Consider the following 16,876-nt stretch of genomic DNA (forward strand, 5'->3'; position numbering starts at 1 on the left):
TTATGTTGAACTTAAAATGCTTATTCTATAACTTACTTGACATTTTAAAGGTGCTGTTTTAATATTATTCAGATCAACTGGTTGTGTGTAAATATATACATTTTATTGTTTCTGAATTGTTACAATGGTTTTAAATATAACAATTTTGTGAATTACAACTGTATAATCGTAGTAACGGCACCAAAGTAATTCTTTTTGCAATAGAATTAAGAGAATACGTGAACATAGAAAATCTGATCGTCAACTCCATCATCATGAGTTGCTTGTTAAGAGAAGCGTCGTGTTCATAAGTCCAGCATGACTTTGCCGAGCTCTCCTTTGCGGAACGCTCTTATGAAGTCATACGCTGCAGCAGTGTAGTTCGGCACTTTCATGGTAATGTCACCTACAGAGTTCAGAGTCAACTTAACTGATGGCAGGCTACAGCACACAGTGCTGAAAAGGACTTTCAAATGAATTTTGTTCATAAAACATTTCATGTTATTCTATCAGAAAACATGGACTTACTGAATAAGTGATGATCGGTTAGCGAAGCTCTGTGTATGCATTTGTGTATCAGAAAAACGTATGAAAGTGATGTTAAGAATAACGCTGACCCTGCTGTTTCAGCAGTCTGCCGCACCCACTTACCCACTCCAGTGATGGCCTTCACACGCTGGGTCTTGCCTAACTTCACAGCGATATGCTTCAGTACATGCTGGATATCATCACACGGTGCTTCCAGGTCGTACCTCTCCACATACCTGAAGGCATCACGTTAATACCACGTTTGCATAAGAAATGTTTAATAACAAGTACCAAGGTCATGTGGTAAACCGACGCTCTACAGCCTGACCTGTTAGGAATCTGATTTACCTTACTCTGTTATTTCTATTCTTTCATAGAAAGAATACACCCATGCATATAACTGTTAAGTATCACCATTTAGCGCACCCAAACTGTTGTAGCCTGTTCAGTGAAAAAAGCAGATAATCAGCTATGACGTCCTCACCAACTAAGTGATCCAATATGGTACCTGTTTGGGGGAAAACAAATAATTACATTCAGAATAACTGCATAGTGACTGTTGGCTACAACAAAGCAGCAGAACCTATACAGATCTGTTCTGATGTTGTTGTTAAGGACCTGCTGTTAATGATCTGTTAAATAAAGTCTTACCGCATAAAGCAAGTTTCATCCCAGTTTCTATATTCTCAATGTTAGGAGGCAGCACTCCTGGTGTGTCCAGCAAATGTATGATGGGTCTTTCACAAACCTGTTAAGACACAAAGTGCCGCTATTAACGGGTAGGCAGAGAGTGGAAAACGTATAAAAGTTCAGCACAGTTGCATTAGGATTCCAGAGCAGTTATTTATTTAGCAGCACAAAGAGAAAAAGAAAGTGCAAAACTGGTCTCATATCTTCATAAAATACAGTTTCCATTATGACTAGGCTAACTCTAGTCCAATCCCTGACACAAAACCAACCATCAGTCATCACACCTGGATTTTGGTCAGGATGGCTTTGGTAATTCCAGGCTCACCACCAACCCTCGAGGCTTTGCCTGCATTCAGAAAAGGAGATCATTGGTATTTTACTTTAAAAAACCCAAATAACGCCAAGTAAGAAAAAAAAAAACATTGCTGGTGTGTAAAAACATACCTTTTTTTAGATTTGTTCTCCTTAAAGCATTAATTAGTGAAGACTTGCCAACATTTGGCACCCCAATGACCATTAGGCAGTAACTTCTATTCTGCAAATGGAACAAAAAATATATATGCAAATGAAAAAAGAACCGTTTCAACTGAACAATTAAGTTTCGCGTGTGTATAATGTGATGCTGCAAAACAGGGCTAGCACAACAAAACAGTCGTTTAGCACAACTGACCTCTTCTCTGTGAAAACGGGCTGCGCTCTCAATCAGCTTGGTGACGAGAGGAACGATCTTCAACAAAACACAGTGACATTACCACAGAGCAAACAAAGTTGGAAGGTTTGTCTCCGGACTGCTTTCCATCCCTGTGATAAGGTCTGGTGTTGCATGCCGCCCTTCTCACCTTTTTAACACTGTCATCTCTCTGCTTAAGGCAGTCAGTGAACAGGACATTCTTAACACCCTCTCTCTCAAGCTGTTTCAGAACACTCTGAGGGAAAAAAAGACACACTTGGTTATGGCCCATGTACTCCAAGCTGAGTTACTATATTTTTGGTAGGTTTTTTTTTGGTTTTTCCACCAAAATTTGTAAAGCACATTACGATACCAATTTTTTTGATGTGTCTGCCAGGTCCATCTTATTCAGCACAAGTAAACGTGGCCGGATGTCCAGACTTTCTTGAAACAAGGGATTTCTTCCAGAAAATGGTATGTGTGCCAGTTAAAAAAAACCTCAAATGAACAAGAATGTGGCATGAGCAAAAAAGCCCCTCAATTTACAGCGAAACGGAGCTTAATGAAATGGAAGTCATACTGGGTGCCGCTCAAAGGATATTCTTGCATCGTGGATTTCAATGATGCAGTCAGTGCTCCTCAGTCTTGCCCGCATTTGCTTTAGTCCTAAGAGGATACACACAAGCAAACCACAAAAACAAGGACATTTAGATGAAAAACAAAGTACAGCTACTGTGGAACTGAGTTTCGGGAACTTATTGTGCAATATTAATATTAAAATAATTTGTTCGGTGACCAATCGCGGATGCAGAAGGCCAATATTATGCGTTTCCTGGTAAATCTTTTCATGTTTTGGACATGTTATGCAGTTTACTCGCCCCTAACTTGAGCCACGCTGTAATCGCACCGTGAAGCCGCGTCCCCATTGCGCAGGGCACTAAGAGGCGAACTAAAGCGGCTGGGTTGTAAGCCGCAGACACCACGGTGAAATGTCTGGTGAAGGCGGTGTGTTTGGTGTTGCAGATGGAGCACACACACCTTTAGCCATGTGTCCAGGGAACCACCGTGCAGTCTCCCTCTGCCCGAAGTCAAAGGCGCTCCTGAACCCGGCGGTGCCCAGCTGACCAGCACGAAGCCGCATGGCTGCTCACGCTAAACTTAAACAATTAGGCTTCCGTTCACCTGCTCGGTTCAGCACATGATTTTCCCCTTATTAATGTCCTCCAGTACAACGCAACGAACAGCAGTGTGTTGGTGAACCGACCACATAACCGCCTAGATACGGACCGACAGGTGGATAAAACAACAACCCCTGCTAGGTGACTGTCTTCGTCCTCGTTTGTTCCCGTTGTTGCCTCTTTGGGTTCAGGGCACATTACTGCCACCTACCGAGCAAACTCTTTAACTGGCGTGTCCTACCACCAGGGCGCGTTTGTGGGGCACAGATATTGGCTCCATACCAAATCGGAGAAATGAAATCCAAAATGTATCGCGCTGAATGAGCAACGTTTGATTTGTTTTTAAAAATCAAACTTGGTTAAAGAACTAACCCATGTTTAGCTAGGCCACTGTACGAAGCCTCAGCATCAGGTCATTCCTTACTAGAATGGGTTTATTTGTCGATTTATTTCTTTTTTTGATGTTGGATGTAAACCCAGATTTACATTTACATTTCTCACTCATCTAGCACAAAAAAAAAAGAACTAGGGTTCGCCTACTGTTCGTGTCCATTAAAAGTCTATAAGCACATAAAGCACAGCGTTTCCAAGCTGTGGGCCACGATTATTCAGATACAAGTACAAATACATGTGCATGCTATAAACATACAAATACAAAATTGTATCATCAATATTTATTTTGACAATATATTGCTTTTAAAAATCTGTATGCCTTTCATAGTTCTGTGGAGGCAAAGCTGACAGCTAAGAGCCAACGTTGCAAAATACTGGACAGTAAAAGAAGAAGGCTATATCTCACTGCCACAAGTGCACGTGCCCTTTACTATAGCAAAATAAACACAGCAAAACAGCACACTGTCTGTAAGAGAGAAAACAATGCAGGACATGTAGCGCTACTGCAACCTGCCTTCCTTTTGGTCTTCAAGGTAGAATAAGACAAGAGGCTGTGTGTTCTGCTCATCGACAGCCATGCAAGGGTTGAAGACAGGATAGACGGGCCCCAGGAATTCTACCGAGAATGAATGGAGTAATGTCAGTGTGTCAGCATCATGGAAAGACACTGTTCCTCTTTGGAAGTTTACCCACACCCCAAGTTTTTTAATCCGTTTTCTTACTGGCAACAGTGTCTCTTCAGAACCGTTGCCTACGAGATATTTTCCATTTCCATGATAGATATAGCAGAAAGCCTCATACGAGGAGCTCCTGGACATAACCGCATCTGTCTCCGCTGACGTGGTACTGGGCCCATATGACAGACCAATAAGCCAGTACGGCTTTTCCCAGATAACTACCTCCCAGTAGGGAGCGCCGCTGGAGAAGGACTCCCTGGCCAGGACGTTGTACTCAGCAGAAATGTGCTCTCCATCCCCCTTCTCCTGGCTGGCCTGCTTGCTCCAGCGCACCTCCAGCATGTCCGATGAGACCTCCAGCTTAGGGTGTGCCGTCTCTGCGTCAAAATGTATTGCTCTGAGGTCTGAAGGGATATGCAAAATACAGCTCGACCATTGGGAAGCCTGCTTTGTTGTGACCTTTTAAGGAAACACACTTTGTGGGACATTCTCATGTTTAGGAAGTCGAACGTACTTGCCCACGCTTTGTCAGTGGAACACAGCTTTTGGAGCACAGCTTCAGACAGGCCATCAACCGTTCTCTCCACCGTCTCCATCCTTTGGGAAGTGCAACATTCCCACTCCGCTGATGGTAGTGATGCTAATTCCAGTCTTTTCCTGTGACCATGATGAACGATTTTAAAATCTAATTCTGAGATCAGCAGCAATTAAAAACTCTTTTGTAGTAACCCAGTCATCCTTACAGTAGAATAATATAAATCATGTTTGGTTGAACAAAGCAACTAAACGACTCGTGTCTTCTACTTTTTTCCAATTAAAATGTCTGAGGCCACATATATTCATACAAAATTGCAACAGTGACTTGTTATAAGCAAAGATTAGTTGAATATTAGGTGAACATGCCACACCCACCGAAGTCTGTGTATTCTGAGATGCTGCAAGAGCATAACATGGTACAATATAATTACACACAATATAATTTTATATATATAAAATGAAAAGCTCAGATAAAGTCATAATCATATAAACGACACATTCAGATGATCACATCTGCCTTTCACCTGCAAGAATTTCAGAGGGTTCTTTTCTTGGAGGAGAGACTGTTCTGCACTCATGACACTCTTAATGTCTTCAATATGATGCTTTAAAAACTCTCGCTTGGAATCCAGCCACTTGTTGGAGTGAAGGACTTCCATGTCCAGAATATCTATCATTAGCTGCTGTTGCCCATCAATCACAGCTTTCATTTGACTGTATTTTTCTCTTATTCTGACTTTGCATGCCTCTGCAGAACACTGGAAAAAAAATGTAACATATGTATGTTTCAAGAAAAAAACATACATTTTATTTTGAAAACTGCTGGCGGTTATTTCTATTTACGAGTTGAATTACAGGATGTAAAGTTGAAAAGCTGTTAATATTTCGATGATTGTAGTAATAAACAGTATCAGTGAACATTCACCGAAACCTGTGAACAGAGTGAGTCCAAGTCCTCTATTGCGCATTCAGCCATATGTCTACTCTGTAGCAGCTGGGCTTCTCTTTCTTGTAATGATTTCTAAAGGGCCTCAGAGGAAGAGAACAAAGGACAACACACATTCACAGTCTTCTGTTTTCCATGAACCAACAGAAACACAAACACAAAAAATGTTTGAAATCATACAGTATTTATTGCCTTTTTATATTCCAATGACCTGGTAGCAATATCTAAGACTGAACCAACCAGGGTAGTATCATTATCCATCTCGTACCTTGAAGTGTGAGCAGGCTCCTTGCACCTGCACCACCTGGTGAGTGTGATGTGCTCCAGCCACCACACAGAGAGCGCACACCACCGCCTGGTCTTCCTGGCAGAACAGCTTCAGGTCTTCACCATGCTCTCGGCACTTGTAAGAAAGGAGGTCCTCGGCCACTTCAATTAGTGTATGACCCCTCAAGTGCGCCCTCTGCTGGTGAAGAAGAGTGTGAGCTGAACATAGGGACGCGTCACATCTTAAGCAGCTTTTCACGGCCACGGAAGATCTATCAATACAGTGATCACACATGATGGGCGATGGTGCTGTCCGAGGTGCCTCTTCCTTCCTGGGCTCATAGGTACTCGCATGCTGCACCTTTCGCTGAAGATCTGTGTTGATTTCGAGCTTTAGATTAGATGGAAGAAAGATCTGACATTCTGGACAGAAGAGAGGTCCTCCTGAACCCGCATCAGAGCCATTCACGTTCCAGACGATGCGAATGCAGGTCTGGCAGAAGTCGTGTCCGCAGGGAAGCGTTACTGGGTCTGTGAGCAGGTCTGCGCAGACAGGACACTTTAGTGTTTGTGCTATGGGTTCCATATCACCTCCTGCAGAAGACCCACTCCACTGACTGGACTGTGCTGGATTTCCATCAATGTTTTACAACGGAAGCTCTAGTTTCAACGCTATTGTGTTATGCGTGGATCACCTTTCCGTAGTTATCATAAAGTCATTACACCTGCATGTATAAAGTCGCCCGTATGCACAATAACCACGGTGTATATTTATTGATCTTTGAGTTTATTTCACAGACATGAATTGCACGGAATTGCACAGAAATGAATTGCACAGACAAGAGCGCAACTATGCGCTGTCACCAACGCTAGGTGGAGCTGCCTACTTTTGCAAACCTCGAAAGCTGCAGACGAAAGAGAATGTTTGTAGTTTCCCGCGAATTTATGGAATCGAGACAGCGCTGCCTAGCAACACTCTCCCTGAACACGACTAAAGATCGCTGTGTTTAGCGGATTTATTTGGTTTTATTTACTTATTTAACTGCTTGGACAGCTGTTTGCCTAACTCCCCATGTCGGCGATGGTGAAAGCCAAGTCTCGGAAGAGCTCTGTAAGTATTATCCAGGGATCGGTTAGCCCAATCTGACCTTTAGACCAGACGGCGAGACATAAAAACGCCATTAGATCCAGTAGTACTAGTCGTTCAGGTGTCTCCGTCTAACGTTAAACTCTCTGTGTTGCAGATGAGCAGTGGCCTGCAATCCAACATTTCCATGTTTTTTTCCTCAAAGGTAGGTTAGTTACCTAATGAAGCCTAATCGGTTTCCTTTAGTGGGCGCTTGCAAGCTGGTGACATGACGAGACAAGCCTAACTTAGCTAACGATGGCTGTAGACGCAGCTCCGCTCCTGCCGAAACCTCTCAGGGTAGCTGCGCTGCACTCACTTTGATCAGTACGCAGGTGATGCAAACTTAGCACGGGGCATGTATAGGCAGCACAGACAGCCCTCATGTTTTAGGGGGAGGTGTATTTTTATTAACTTTATTAATCTCACATGGATTTCTAAACAAGGCGTTCAAACTACTTTTCTGAGGCTGTGTTAAGTGTGGCCTGCATACGCACTCAAGCAGGTGAAAATAATAAAAGAGTAAGTTGAAGTTTTAGAAGGCACTGACCAAAGTGGCTTTGTGTTATCTAGCACTCCAAAGCCTTGGTGTTAAACTACACAGTACAGCAGTAGAAGACGTCCGGTTTACAGGATGTGTGTGCTGTATGCACGTGCTTCCGTAGGTCAGTGGGCCTCTTATTTAATTTGCCATTGAGTGGATGGCTATAGTGGTCGGACCTGCTGATTGTAGCATTAAGCCGTGAACGTTTAAGAAATTCAGATGAGGTAAACTAACTTGGAAAAAGAAGTGCCCCAACAGTCTAACTCCCTCACCTTCCATGTTTCCATAGATGTCACAAAAATCCCCCAGAAGAGGTACAACCATGTGTTCGACTGCAAACGCAGAAGTCTCTGATGAGGTGGAGAATTTGGACAGGGAGATCACAAGCCTTCTGCTCTCCCCCTTCGCCATCCCAGAGACGCCGGAGAGCGAGACACGGGCGCCTGCCACGGAGGGACCCCGCTCGCCCGTTTCTCGTAGCCCACGCTCCAGAAGCTTAAACTGCAAGACCAACCTGATGGCCAGCAGGTCCTCACTGCCGCAGGAAAAGAGGAGCCCGAAATCAGGGGACACTTTGGAAGAGAAAAATGGCATCAGTCGTTTTGTCTCTGTGAAAAGGTTGATGGGTTCTGAGAGCCTCCAGAAGACCAAGCGCCCCAGAGTCAGGCAGTTCCAGAGAGATTTTGAAAAGGAATCCAGCTCACCGGGAGAAGATCTAGACACATTTCTTCAGATCATTCGTGACTCTCCTGATTTTCAAAATGGCACACCGCAGAAAGGTGACTCGAAGAACACTGAGAGGAAGTCTGGCAAAGTTAAGAGGATTCTTTCTGAGAAAAACAGTGAGTTTTCTACCTTGTCAGAAATGAAAATGGGAAAACTGACTTCAGAGAAGGTGTATGGTGCTACTGTCTCTAAACATTCCAAAGATAATCATCTTAAAAAACATGGCTCAAATGAAAATGAAAAAGAAAATAAGTTTGTCCTCGTTACGGCGCCCAAGACAAACATGGCGGAAATGCCTAGTGACAACCAATCTGACCTTGTATTGTCATATAGTTCTTGGATATGTGATAACAAAAAGCAGAAAAGTGTTCTCAGTTGTCCAGTAAATGAAAATAAATCATTGAAGGAATGTTCTGAAGTGCTTGCTGCCCAAGAAAAAGACTTGACAAACTCTGAGGAGAATTTCACTGATCTAGAGGACAGCTGGTTTGATGACAAGATGGAGCAAAGTTTGGGGGAGCTGAAACTTCAGAAGTCCAACTCTGAGTAAGTTTTGCAAATCAACTCAATAATCAAACCGGTTTTTTTTGTGGGGTTTTTTTTTTTTTTTTTTTTTTTTTGTGTTTTAACATTTGAACAGTACTCGGTCTTCTGGTTAGCTTGGTCTGAGAAAGCACACTTCACTTTTCACTGTACATTTTAAAACTTTTGTTTAAGATGGACTTTGCCTTTGTTTCATCTATAGAAAGAAGATTCCAGAACACGTTATATTGGCTGCTGGTCACAAAAACCGGTACTGGGTTTTGGAGGTGCAAGAGACCTCTGGGTGTGGAAACTACGCCGAGAAACATTTAACGATCACCTGTTCAAAGACCATGCAGCACACAGAGACCTGCGTTCTAAAGGATGGCTGGTTAGTTACAAATACAACTGACTCTGCTTCCAGCTTTTTTATGCCGTGGACATAACCCTTTGTGTTCTCTTGCTTAAGGGCTACCACTGCAGTAGCTGTGGGGGACATCATTCATTTGGAAGGAGAGCGTGTTTCCGGCTCATGGGTGATCGACAACGACTCTGGTTACCTGGTGCTCCTGCCTGATCTGCTTATCTCTGGGACCAGTATCGCGAACAGTATTCGATGCATGAGACGAGCTGTACTTGGAGAGATGTTTAAGGTATTGCTAAACAAGCAGGCCAAATGTTGAGTTATGCGTTGCAAAGAAACTGAGCCGTTAGATGTCAGACAGGTAGATGATGCCAAAATAAATGTTTTTGCTTGTAAATGGAAGGGGTAGTGGTTAGGGGGCTTGTCTTGTGGTTGGGAGGTGCTGGTTTGAGCCCCGCCGCTGTTGGGCCCCTGAGCGAGGCCCTGTGTAGGTTTGGGCTGCCTGCCATGTCCTAGCCCACACCTGTTGATGGCGTGGCAGTCAGCAGTGGTCTTCTGTGCCTGTAAATGGAGGCACTTAAGCAGGATTTAAAATGCTAAGACCAATAAAAGTCCCATAAAGCGAAATGGTAAGAAAGTTGGTTAGTGGTCGACTGTGCACAGGACCTTTTAAGATGTAGGACGTGGTCCCTTTGCTCTTTTGGCTGTGACACTTTCAGCACTTTGTTCCCACAGACGTTTGATGGCGGCAGCAAGCAGATGCTGAATGGAAGCGTAGTTCACGACGTCTTCCAAAAAGCTGCCATGTCTTTGGACTTCTCTCTGGGGAAGCTGGAGGAACTCGCCAGTGAAGTGCTTCTCAGTCCTAACTACCTCAGACAAATGTGAGTGCCGGGGTAGTTCTCTCAGCTTTGCGTCGTTCGGGACAGTGTGACTTGAGCATGTTCCCTTGTGTTATGCGATCAGGTACAGTCTGAAACTGACTCAAGCAGACATGAAGCAGGAGGTTGAGGAATACCTGCCCGCCCTGGCTGAGTGGGCAAAAGACTACCTCTACACGTCTCCAGAGGCAGGACACAAGCAGCTGCCTCTTAAACTGTGAGCGTCACTCACTCCTTTACCGCACACTGTCTTGCACAGCAGAGCAGGCTCGAGTGTGTCCTGTTTTCAGCAATAGCCTACACGATAGTAGGGCCTGTCCCGGTTGGTCGGCCTTCTTTATGACCTTCTAGATTTATTTGTTTTCCCTGGGTGGTCAGGAGGGCTGTTTGTAGCGGGGACTGTTTGTGTTCGATTAGATTAGCTCAGCTTGGTCCCTTCGTGCCGCTGCCGTTCTCAGCCCCAGCGACGGAGCACCGAGCAGGAATGAGTCACTCAGCACGGTCATCGTCACCGACTTCGTGGACATCGAGGAGAACATCTGGTGTCCGCGCTTCGGCCTGAAGGGGAAGCTGGACGTGACGGCAGGCGTGAGGATCCAGCGGCGAGGCAGGCCGTGCCTGGACAGGGTCGTGCCCCTGGAGCTGAAGACAGGCAAAGAAAGCAACTCCATCGAGCATCGCAGCCAGGTGAAGAGTAGGTGGGACCTCGCTGACGGTCCGCCTCCATTCGGTGCTCCCCGAGACCATGTCTAGCAGCAGAAGCATTTTTGAAACAGATGTTTGGTAGATTGGAGCAAAACAGTATTTTTCGGTTCCAGTACTGAGGCTGTAAGCCCCACCCCTTTCCTCTGCAGGTCATTTTGTATACTCTCATGAGCGCCGACAGACGCGCAGACGCTGAGGCTGGTTTTCTCATCTACCTGAAGACAGGCAGTCTCCACCCTGTAGTGGCCAACCACATGGACAAAAGAGGTTAGTCTCACCTACCAGGCTTTAACTAGAATGTACATCTACTACGTAGTTGGACCACTGTCCACAAAGGCTGTTTGTTTGTTTTTAAAGGTCCTTTTAAAAATCTTGCTCCAGATTCACAGATCATAAAGCGAACATAGTGAAAATGCTGGAACATCTCACTTTATCTTGTTCAGCCATGTCCTTAATTCATCTGGGTGGTTTGAATTTGAAATTCAGTCAGTTCTTGGTTCTGGAGTAGGACAATATCCTTTTAAAAAATATGGTTATAATTTATTATATGATATATAATGGTTATTATTTATACCACAACTATTGTTAAAGCAGTTGGACAGAGGAAATGAATGCCACTAGCAGATATATTAACAGATGAGTTCTGCCCACGGAAGAGGATGTATTTTAATGAGGCTTTGGGTGACGTTTATCTGAACCTCCCACGACCTTACGTAAGGAATGTTGTTCTGGATTTTGCTTGTATAGTTAATGCTGTAAACTAGTGCGATTACTTCCTTGGCACCTCCTTGATAACCCGGTGCTGTTGGTAATGGCAGAACTGCTCAAACTGAGGAACACTCTGGCTCAGCATGTTGGCAGGAGCCTCACCAGGGTGGAGGGCCGAAGCCGCATGGCGCCAATACCTGGCATCATCTCGGACCAGCAGGCCTGCAAGTTCTGCCCACAGAGGAGGAACTGTGCCCTGTACAACAGGTACCAGTGGCTCTACCTACTGACACAGTGTATGCGTACATGTTGCGTAATAGTATTGGGACCTTTTTAAATCAGCAACTTCTGCAAATAGCAATTCCCTGTCAGACTTTTATAACGTGTCATACATGTTTACACGCAAGTGGCGCTTCTCATGAGAATTTCTCTTGCTTCTGCGCTGCTCTCTGAACGGCTTCTCCTGCCTCCGGGTCCAGAGCTGTGGAGGGGGTCCTGGGTGCGTGTCCCCCAGAGGCCCCCGAGGGCTTCCTGCGGCCGGAGAGCGAGCACCTGCGCCAGCCCCACCTGCGCTACTTCAGCCACTGGCTGCTGCTCTGCAGCCTCGAGACCCTCACCGTGGAGAGCAAGAGCAGCCGCCGCGGCGTCTGGCTGTGCTCGGCTCAGGAGAGGTGGGCACCGGGATGGGAGCAGCGGGCCGTCGGGTTTGCGGAGTCCCAGGCTTTCCCCCGTGGAGGTCTCGCCCTCCGTGCAGAGTTCAAATCCAGCCCCAGTCGGCCTTTCCAAGAGCTTAACGGGCTCGGGCGGCCGGACTTGTGAACTCTGTAGGAAGGCGATGCCGCGTTCGCAGCCTTCGGCTCAAACGTTGCTGCCGTTCTGCAGAGAGAAGAGCGGGAGCTGCATGGGGAACCTGGTGCTGGCCGAGCGCGCGGCCGTGCTGACCGACGACGTGTACTCGCACCGCTTCCAGCGCGGGCAGGGAGACCACGCCCCCGTCGGACTCCTCGTCGGGGACAGGGTCGTGGTCAGCGACCAGGACTCTCGCTTTATCGGCCTAGCAACAGGATATGTAACTGCGGTGACCAACACTACGGTGACCTGTTCTTTGGATAAGTGAGTCATGTTGCAAATCCTGCTGTTTTCCCACTCGTGTTATCAAACAGTCGGTAGAAATTTCTCATGAATACCGTCCAGTGGTGCGCACTCTACCCCCAGCTGTGAGGCCGTGAAGGCCTGTCCTAGGGTGTCTTGCCGCTTCTGTTTTTGAACTTTCCTAGTTAGTGACTGAGGCTGATGGATTGTTTCTACACGGAGACCTCTGAGTGTTTGATGAATTCATTGACTGACTGAGTGCTTCGCTGCTTTAGGAATCTCTCCAAGTATTCCTTGGACATGGTGTTCCGGCTGGACCAGGATGAAGGTGCGGGGGGGCTGACCACTCATCTGGGAAACCTCTCCATGCTGATGGAGAACACCCCAACCAGGTCAGTGCGGTGGGCCCCAGCTTGGAGCTGTGCTGCTTTCTATGGCAGAATGAGCTGTGCTATATATATATATATATGTGTGTGCGTGTGCGTGTGCGTGTGCGTGTGCGTGTGGCAGTGAGCGGCTCAGGCAGCTGATCGTGGAGTACGAGCCTCCTCGGTTCATCGAGAGTCTCAGCAGTGTCCTGCCCCGAAATGCCAAGGATACTGTAGCCACCATTCTGAAAGGTGCCTCAAAGCTTCCCCTTCTGGTCTTGAGAAACATCCTTTAAATAGAATCTGAATCTTCTATTTATTTACTGATTATTATCCATTTCCCCTGCACTGCACAGTCTGCTCAAGTCCCTCTTTAACAGGAGATTTTACTGTTTTGAGATCTGTCGTCCTTCCACACCTCAGGGCTCAACAAGCCTCAGAAGCAGGCCATGAAGAAGGTGCTACTGTCCAGGGACTACACACTGATCGTGGGCATGCCTGGCACTGGGAAGACCACCACCATTTGTACCCTGGTGAGGAAGGGGAGGTTCTCCCTTTTGCCTGTTGTGCACTGGTGTGAATAGCGGCTACAGTGTGTAGTGCAGGTCTGTGTTTTGTCGAGGGAACTTGCCTTTCCTTTCCTCTCTCCTCCCCACACACCTCTGTCCTCGTGTTTGTGTGTGTGTGGGTGTGTGTGTGTGTCTCCTCCACAGGTGCGCATCCTCCACGCGTGCGGCTTCAGCGTTCTCCTCACCAGCTACACTCACTCTGCCGTCGACAACATCCTGCTGAAACTGAGGAAGTTTAAGATCGGCTTCCTGCGCCTGGGCCGCGCCCACAAAGTTCACCGCGACGTCCTGCCCTTCACGGAAGAGCATGCTCGTGCCCGGGGCGTGCGCACCCTGCAGCAGCTGGAGGACTTCTATAACAAAGAGGTAGATACGAGTCTGCTCGGCATTTTGGGAAGCCCCGTCTCTGTGCTGGCTGCAGGCTCACGCACCATTCTACCCTCAGCTCGTCGTGGCAACCACATGCATGGGGGCGAAGCACCCGATCTTCAGCCGACGCCGCTTTGACTTCTGCATCGTGGACGAGGCGTCTCAGATCAGCCAGCCCGTGTGTCTGGGGCCCCTCTTCTATGCCCAGCGTTTCGTACTTGTGGGGGACCACCAACAGCTGCCCCCCATTGTCCAGAACCCTGAAGCCAGGTGCCCTCCCTCCGCTGCTCAGATTTTGTGCTGAAGCCACACGTCCCTTCTGCGTTGGTGTTTGCCCGTTCTTGTTTGGATGTTTAGTCACGGCATGAATGCGGCATGCTGACAGATTCTTTCTCAATAAAATGTCAGTCTACAAACCTCAATGACATGGATATAATATACAAAATGTTCAACCACAGTAACCAAACATCACTAAGGAAAATGGCAGCGGGAAATTATGAATTTGAGATCCTAAATAAGCCATGTGGTATTGGATTAAGATGTTACCCTGGACATGAAGTTATGAAAATGCCTCACCTTGTCATCTTGTGACACAGTTTCTGTGATGACTCACGTCCTCTTGTGTAGCTGTGATGAAACTGAAGGACTGAGTATGCTGGCTTTTTTTTCCCTGTGTCTCAGAGCTCTGGGTATGGATGAGAGCCTGTTCAAACGCCTCGAGCACCACAGAGAAGCCGTGGTTCAGCTGACTGTCCAGTACAGGATGAACAGGTGGGCATCCCGGGACGGTGGATAGAGGTGTGTGTGTGTGTGTGTAAGATGGGCTGTAAACACTTGCCTGTGTGCTTTGCTACAGTGCGATCATGTCCCTCAGCAACGCCCTGATGTACGAGGGCAGGCTGGAGTGTGGCTCAGAGCGGACGGCCTGCGCCGTGCTGGATCTGCCCTGCAGGGCAGCGGTAGAGAGGGAGCTGGAGCTGTATGTGTGTCAGCCCCAGTATAGTGCCTGGGTCCACACAGCATTGGATCCCCAAAAGCCTGTCTGCTTCCTGGACACTTCACAGGTCAGCCTCACGCAGCCTACGGCTCAGGTCTCTACACGAATGGTCAGAGAGGCTCAGATCAGCTAAAGGGTCGGTTACTTCCTGTTTGAAATGGTGGTACTTGATGTATAATGTGCACACATTAAGTACTGTAGCTGCTCTAGTGCTTTATGGCTCACACATGAGTTCAGTAAAAAGGAAACTGTATATAAGACTTTATTTGCGAATGTTAAATCCTTGTCTTTTTTAAAGCAATCCCTAAACGCATCAGTGTAATGAAGGCTCCCTCGTTCTCTGGGTCTGCATGGCAGGTTCCTGCTTTAGAGACAGTGGAGAAGGGCGGTGTTAGTAACCACATGGAGGCCGCGCTGGTGCACACCATCGTCAGCCTGCTGATCAAGGTTAAAGTGTTCAAGGGGGTCACATCACACTTTTATGTGTAGTAAATGTTTCTGGTTTGTGGGGTTTATTAGTTAAGGACCTGGCTGTTACCCAACCCTCACTCTGACTGACTAATGTACTAGGATTTTTTACATTTCTTTATGCGCATTTGTTTATTATTGACATCATCTGGAGGTTGAGACTTTTTTTTTTTTAAATTAGGTCAATAGATATTTTTGCCCAAAGGTGTATAATTTTAAAGTGTTGTTTATTTAAAAATATAGCATAATGTAACTCAAAAATTGAGCAGTGTTACTGTAAAAGAAGCCAGGTGCCTGGTGGATGACCACTGCTCCTACAGTTTGTATACTATTGTTCTTTTAGGCCAGGAAACGGCTCCACTCAGCCTAATGCCAGCGTGGAGGTGGCCTTTGGTCTGGTTTTCCAAAATCTGAGCTTTGAGTTGCTGTTTCAGGCGGGCTGCAGTGCGGGAGACATCGGCGTCATTGCTCCGTACCGGCAGCAGCTGAAGGCTATCTCAACTCTGCTGGACGTGGAGGCCTTCAGGGCTGTGGAGGTCAACACTGTGGACAGGTACCAGGGCCGGGACAAGAGCGTTGTCATCGTCTCCTTTGTCCGGAGCCACACGGACGGCAACGTAAGTGGCAGTGTCGGAAGAAATAGTGTCATCGCGCAAGCGTGGCCAGTTTGACTTGCTTTGGTTAGACTCCGAGTATAAACACTCAGGATCATTTGCTTAGTCATATTTGCAGTTGAGGGAGACCAACCCAGCGCCACATGTCGTTTGGTTCCAACTTGCCGTGCGTGTGTGTCGTAGCTGGGTGAGCTGCTGAAGGACTGGCGCAGGTTGAACGTGGCCATCACCAGAGCCAAGCACAAGCTGCTGATGATAGGCTCTGCCCCCACGCTGCGTCTCTACGCTCCTCTGGAGAAGCTCCTCGCCCACATGCAGCAAGAAAACATGATATCCTTTACGGTGGCCTCCAGTCCTGGCCCGTCTCTAGGAGCCCGTCTCAGCCGCAACATGCCTGCCTGAGCTGACGAGTTCACGTAGTCAGCAGAGAAGGGCTGACGGACCCCGGGCCTTTAAATCAGTGGTGCGTGGGTGGGGAAGTGATGTCACTGAGCTGTCAGGTGGGCTTTGTGTTCCCCTTAACTTGTAGCACGTCTTCCAGCTACCGCCTGCAGCTCCTGAAGCACTGCCAAGACTCTACCTGGGATAATGAAATGATCCGGCAGGGAATGACTACTGCTGTCGTGCCGTTATCTCCCATCTCCCAAATCCTGGAAGTAATGTGAACACTTGTGTGCGTTTTTTTTTTTTTTTGTTTGTTTTTTTTTGTCTTTCTTCTTTCACGCACATCTTGTTAGGAGTTTCCTCACCAGTGAAAGGGAAAGAAAGCCAAGTCACCATTAATAAGTTGATCATACACTGTTATTAATACCTCAGAGTTGAGCTGTGCCAAGGGCTGACTGATTTTGCTGTATGTAATTCCTACCTCATTTGTGAGATTAACCTTTTAAGAACTTTTATTAACAGATTTTGTACATTTATTTGTAGATTTTTAATGTGAGTTTTTTTTTTCTATTTT

General features: G+C 46.7%; 3 protein-coding genes across 3 annotated transcripts; 1 reads left to right on the forward strand and 2 right to left on the reverse strand.

The window, feature by feature from the left end:
• Positions 1–81: 81 nt before the first annotated feature.
• mtg1 (mitochondrial ribosome-associated GTPase 1) lies at positions 82–3,205 on the reverse strand. Its single transcript, XM_027014105.2, has 11 exons — positions 2,906–3,205; positions 2,469–2,533; positions 2,241–2,345; positions 2,037–2,123; positions 1,868–1,924; positions 1,642–1,732; positions 1,482–1,543; positions 1,159–1,255; positions 934–1,015; positions 631–743; positions 82–385 (listed from the first exon to the last, which is right to left on the reverse strand). Exons 1-11 carry the CDS (start codon positions 3,006–3,008, stop codon positions 285–287), a joined length of 963 nt encoding a protein of 320 aa, XP_026869906.2. The 5' UTR covers positions 3,009–3,205; the 3' UTR covers positions 82–284.
• Positions 3,206–3,938: 733 nt separating this feature from the next.
• Positions 3,939–6,451, reverse strand: LOC113579917 (E3 ubiquitin-protein ligase TRIM8-like). Its single transcript, XM_027014162.2, has 2 exons — positions 5,867–6,451; positions 3,939–4,574 (listed from the first exon to the last, which is right to left on the reverse strand). The coding sequence occupies exons 1-2, from the start codon at positions 6,449–6,451 to the stop codon at positions 3,939–3,941; spliced, it is 1,221 nt and encodes a 406-aa protein (XP_026869963.2).
• Positions 6,452–6,918: 467 nt separating this feature from the next.
• Positions 6,919–16,856, forward strand: dna2 (DNA replication helicase/nuclease 2). Its single transcript, XM_027014144.2, has 23 exons — positions 6,919–6,976; positions 7,110–7,157; positions 7,825–8,807; positions 9,007–9,174; positions 9,253–9,436; positions 9,883–10,031; positions 10,114–10,245; positions 10,487–10,715; positions 10,883–11,000; positions 11,552–11,708; positions 11,921–12,112; positions 12,324–12,554; positions 12,809–12,925; positions 13,044–13,153; positions 13,325–13,434; positions 13,615–13,836; positions 13,916–14,109; positions 14,521–14,610; positions 14,696–14,903; positions 15,194–15,283; positions 15,739–15,921; positions 16,102–16,248; positions 16,451–16,856. The coding sequence occupies exons 1-23, from the start codon at positions 6,938–6,940 to the stop codon at positions 16,505–16,507; spliced, it is 4,158 nt and encodes a 1,385-aa protein (XP_026869945.2). The 5' UTR covers positions 6,919–6,937; the 3' UTR covers positions 16,508–16,856.
• Positions 16,857–16,876: the final 20 nt, after the last annotated feature.

The sequence above is a fragment of the Electrophorus electricus genome, chromosome 11 (assembly GCF_013358815.1).
Source record: "Electrophorus electricus isolate fEleEle1 chromosome 11, fEleEle1.pri, whole genome shotgun sequence".
Classification (NCBI taxonomy): Eukaryota; Metazoa; Chordata; class Actinopteri; order Gymnotiformes; family Gymnotidae; genus Electrophorus; species Electrophorus electricus.

What these genes read in the sequence shown, in the direction of transcription:
- dna2 (XM_027014144.2), top strand. Translation starts at nt 6,938, where the DNA reads ATGTCGGCGATGGTGAAAGCCAAGTCTCGGAAGAGCTCT. An exon ending in TGCGTTCTAAAGGATGGCTG is followed by an intron (nt 9,175 to 9,252) that starts GTTAGTTACAAA and finishes CTCTTGCTTAAG; the next exon opens with GGCTACCACTGCAGTAGCTG. An exon ending in GGAGCCACACGGACGGCAAC is followed by an intron (nt 15,922 to 16,101) that starts GTAAGTGGCAGT and finishes TGTGTGTCGTAG; the next exon opens with CTGGGTGAGCTGCTGAAGGA.
- mtg1 (XM_027014105.2), bottom strand. Translation starts at nt 3,008, where the DNA reads ATGCGGCTTCGTGCTGGTCAGCTGGGCACCGCCGGGTTCAGGAGCGCC. An exon ending in TTGAAATCCACGATGCAAGA is followed by an intron (nt 2,346 to 2,468) that starts ATATCCTTTGAG and finishes TAACTGGCACAC; the next exon opens with ATACCATTTTCTGGAAGAAA. An exon ending in GAGAACAAATCTAAAAAAAG is followed by an intron (nt 1,544 to 1,641) that starts GTATGTTTTTAC and finishes TTCTGAATGCAG; the next exon opens with GCAAAGCCTCGAGGGTTGGT.
- LOC113579917 (XM_027014162.2), bottom strand. Translation starts at nt 6,451, where the DNA reads ATGGAACCCATAGCACAAACACTAAAGTGTCCTGTCTGCGCAGACCTG. An exon ending in GAGCCTGCTCACACTTCAAG is followed by an intron (nt 4,575 to 5,866) that starts GTACGAGATGGA and finishes TTTCCTTAAAAG; the next exon opens with GTCACAACAAAGCAGGCTTC.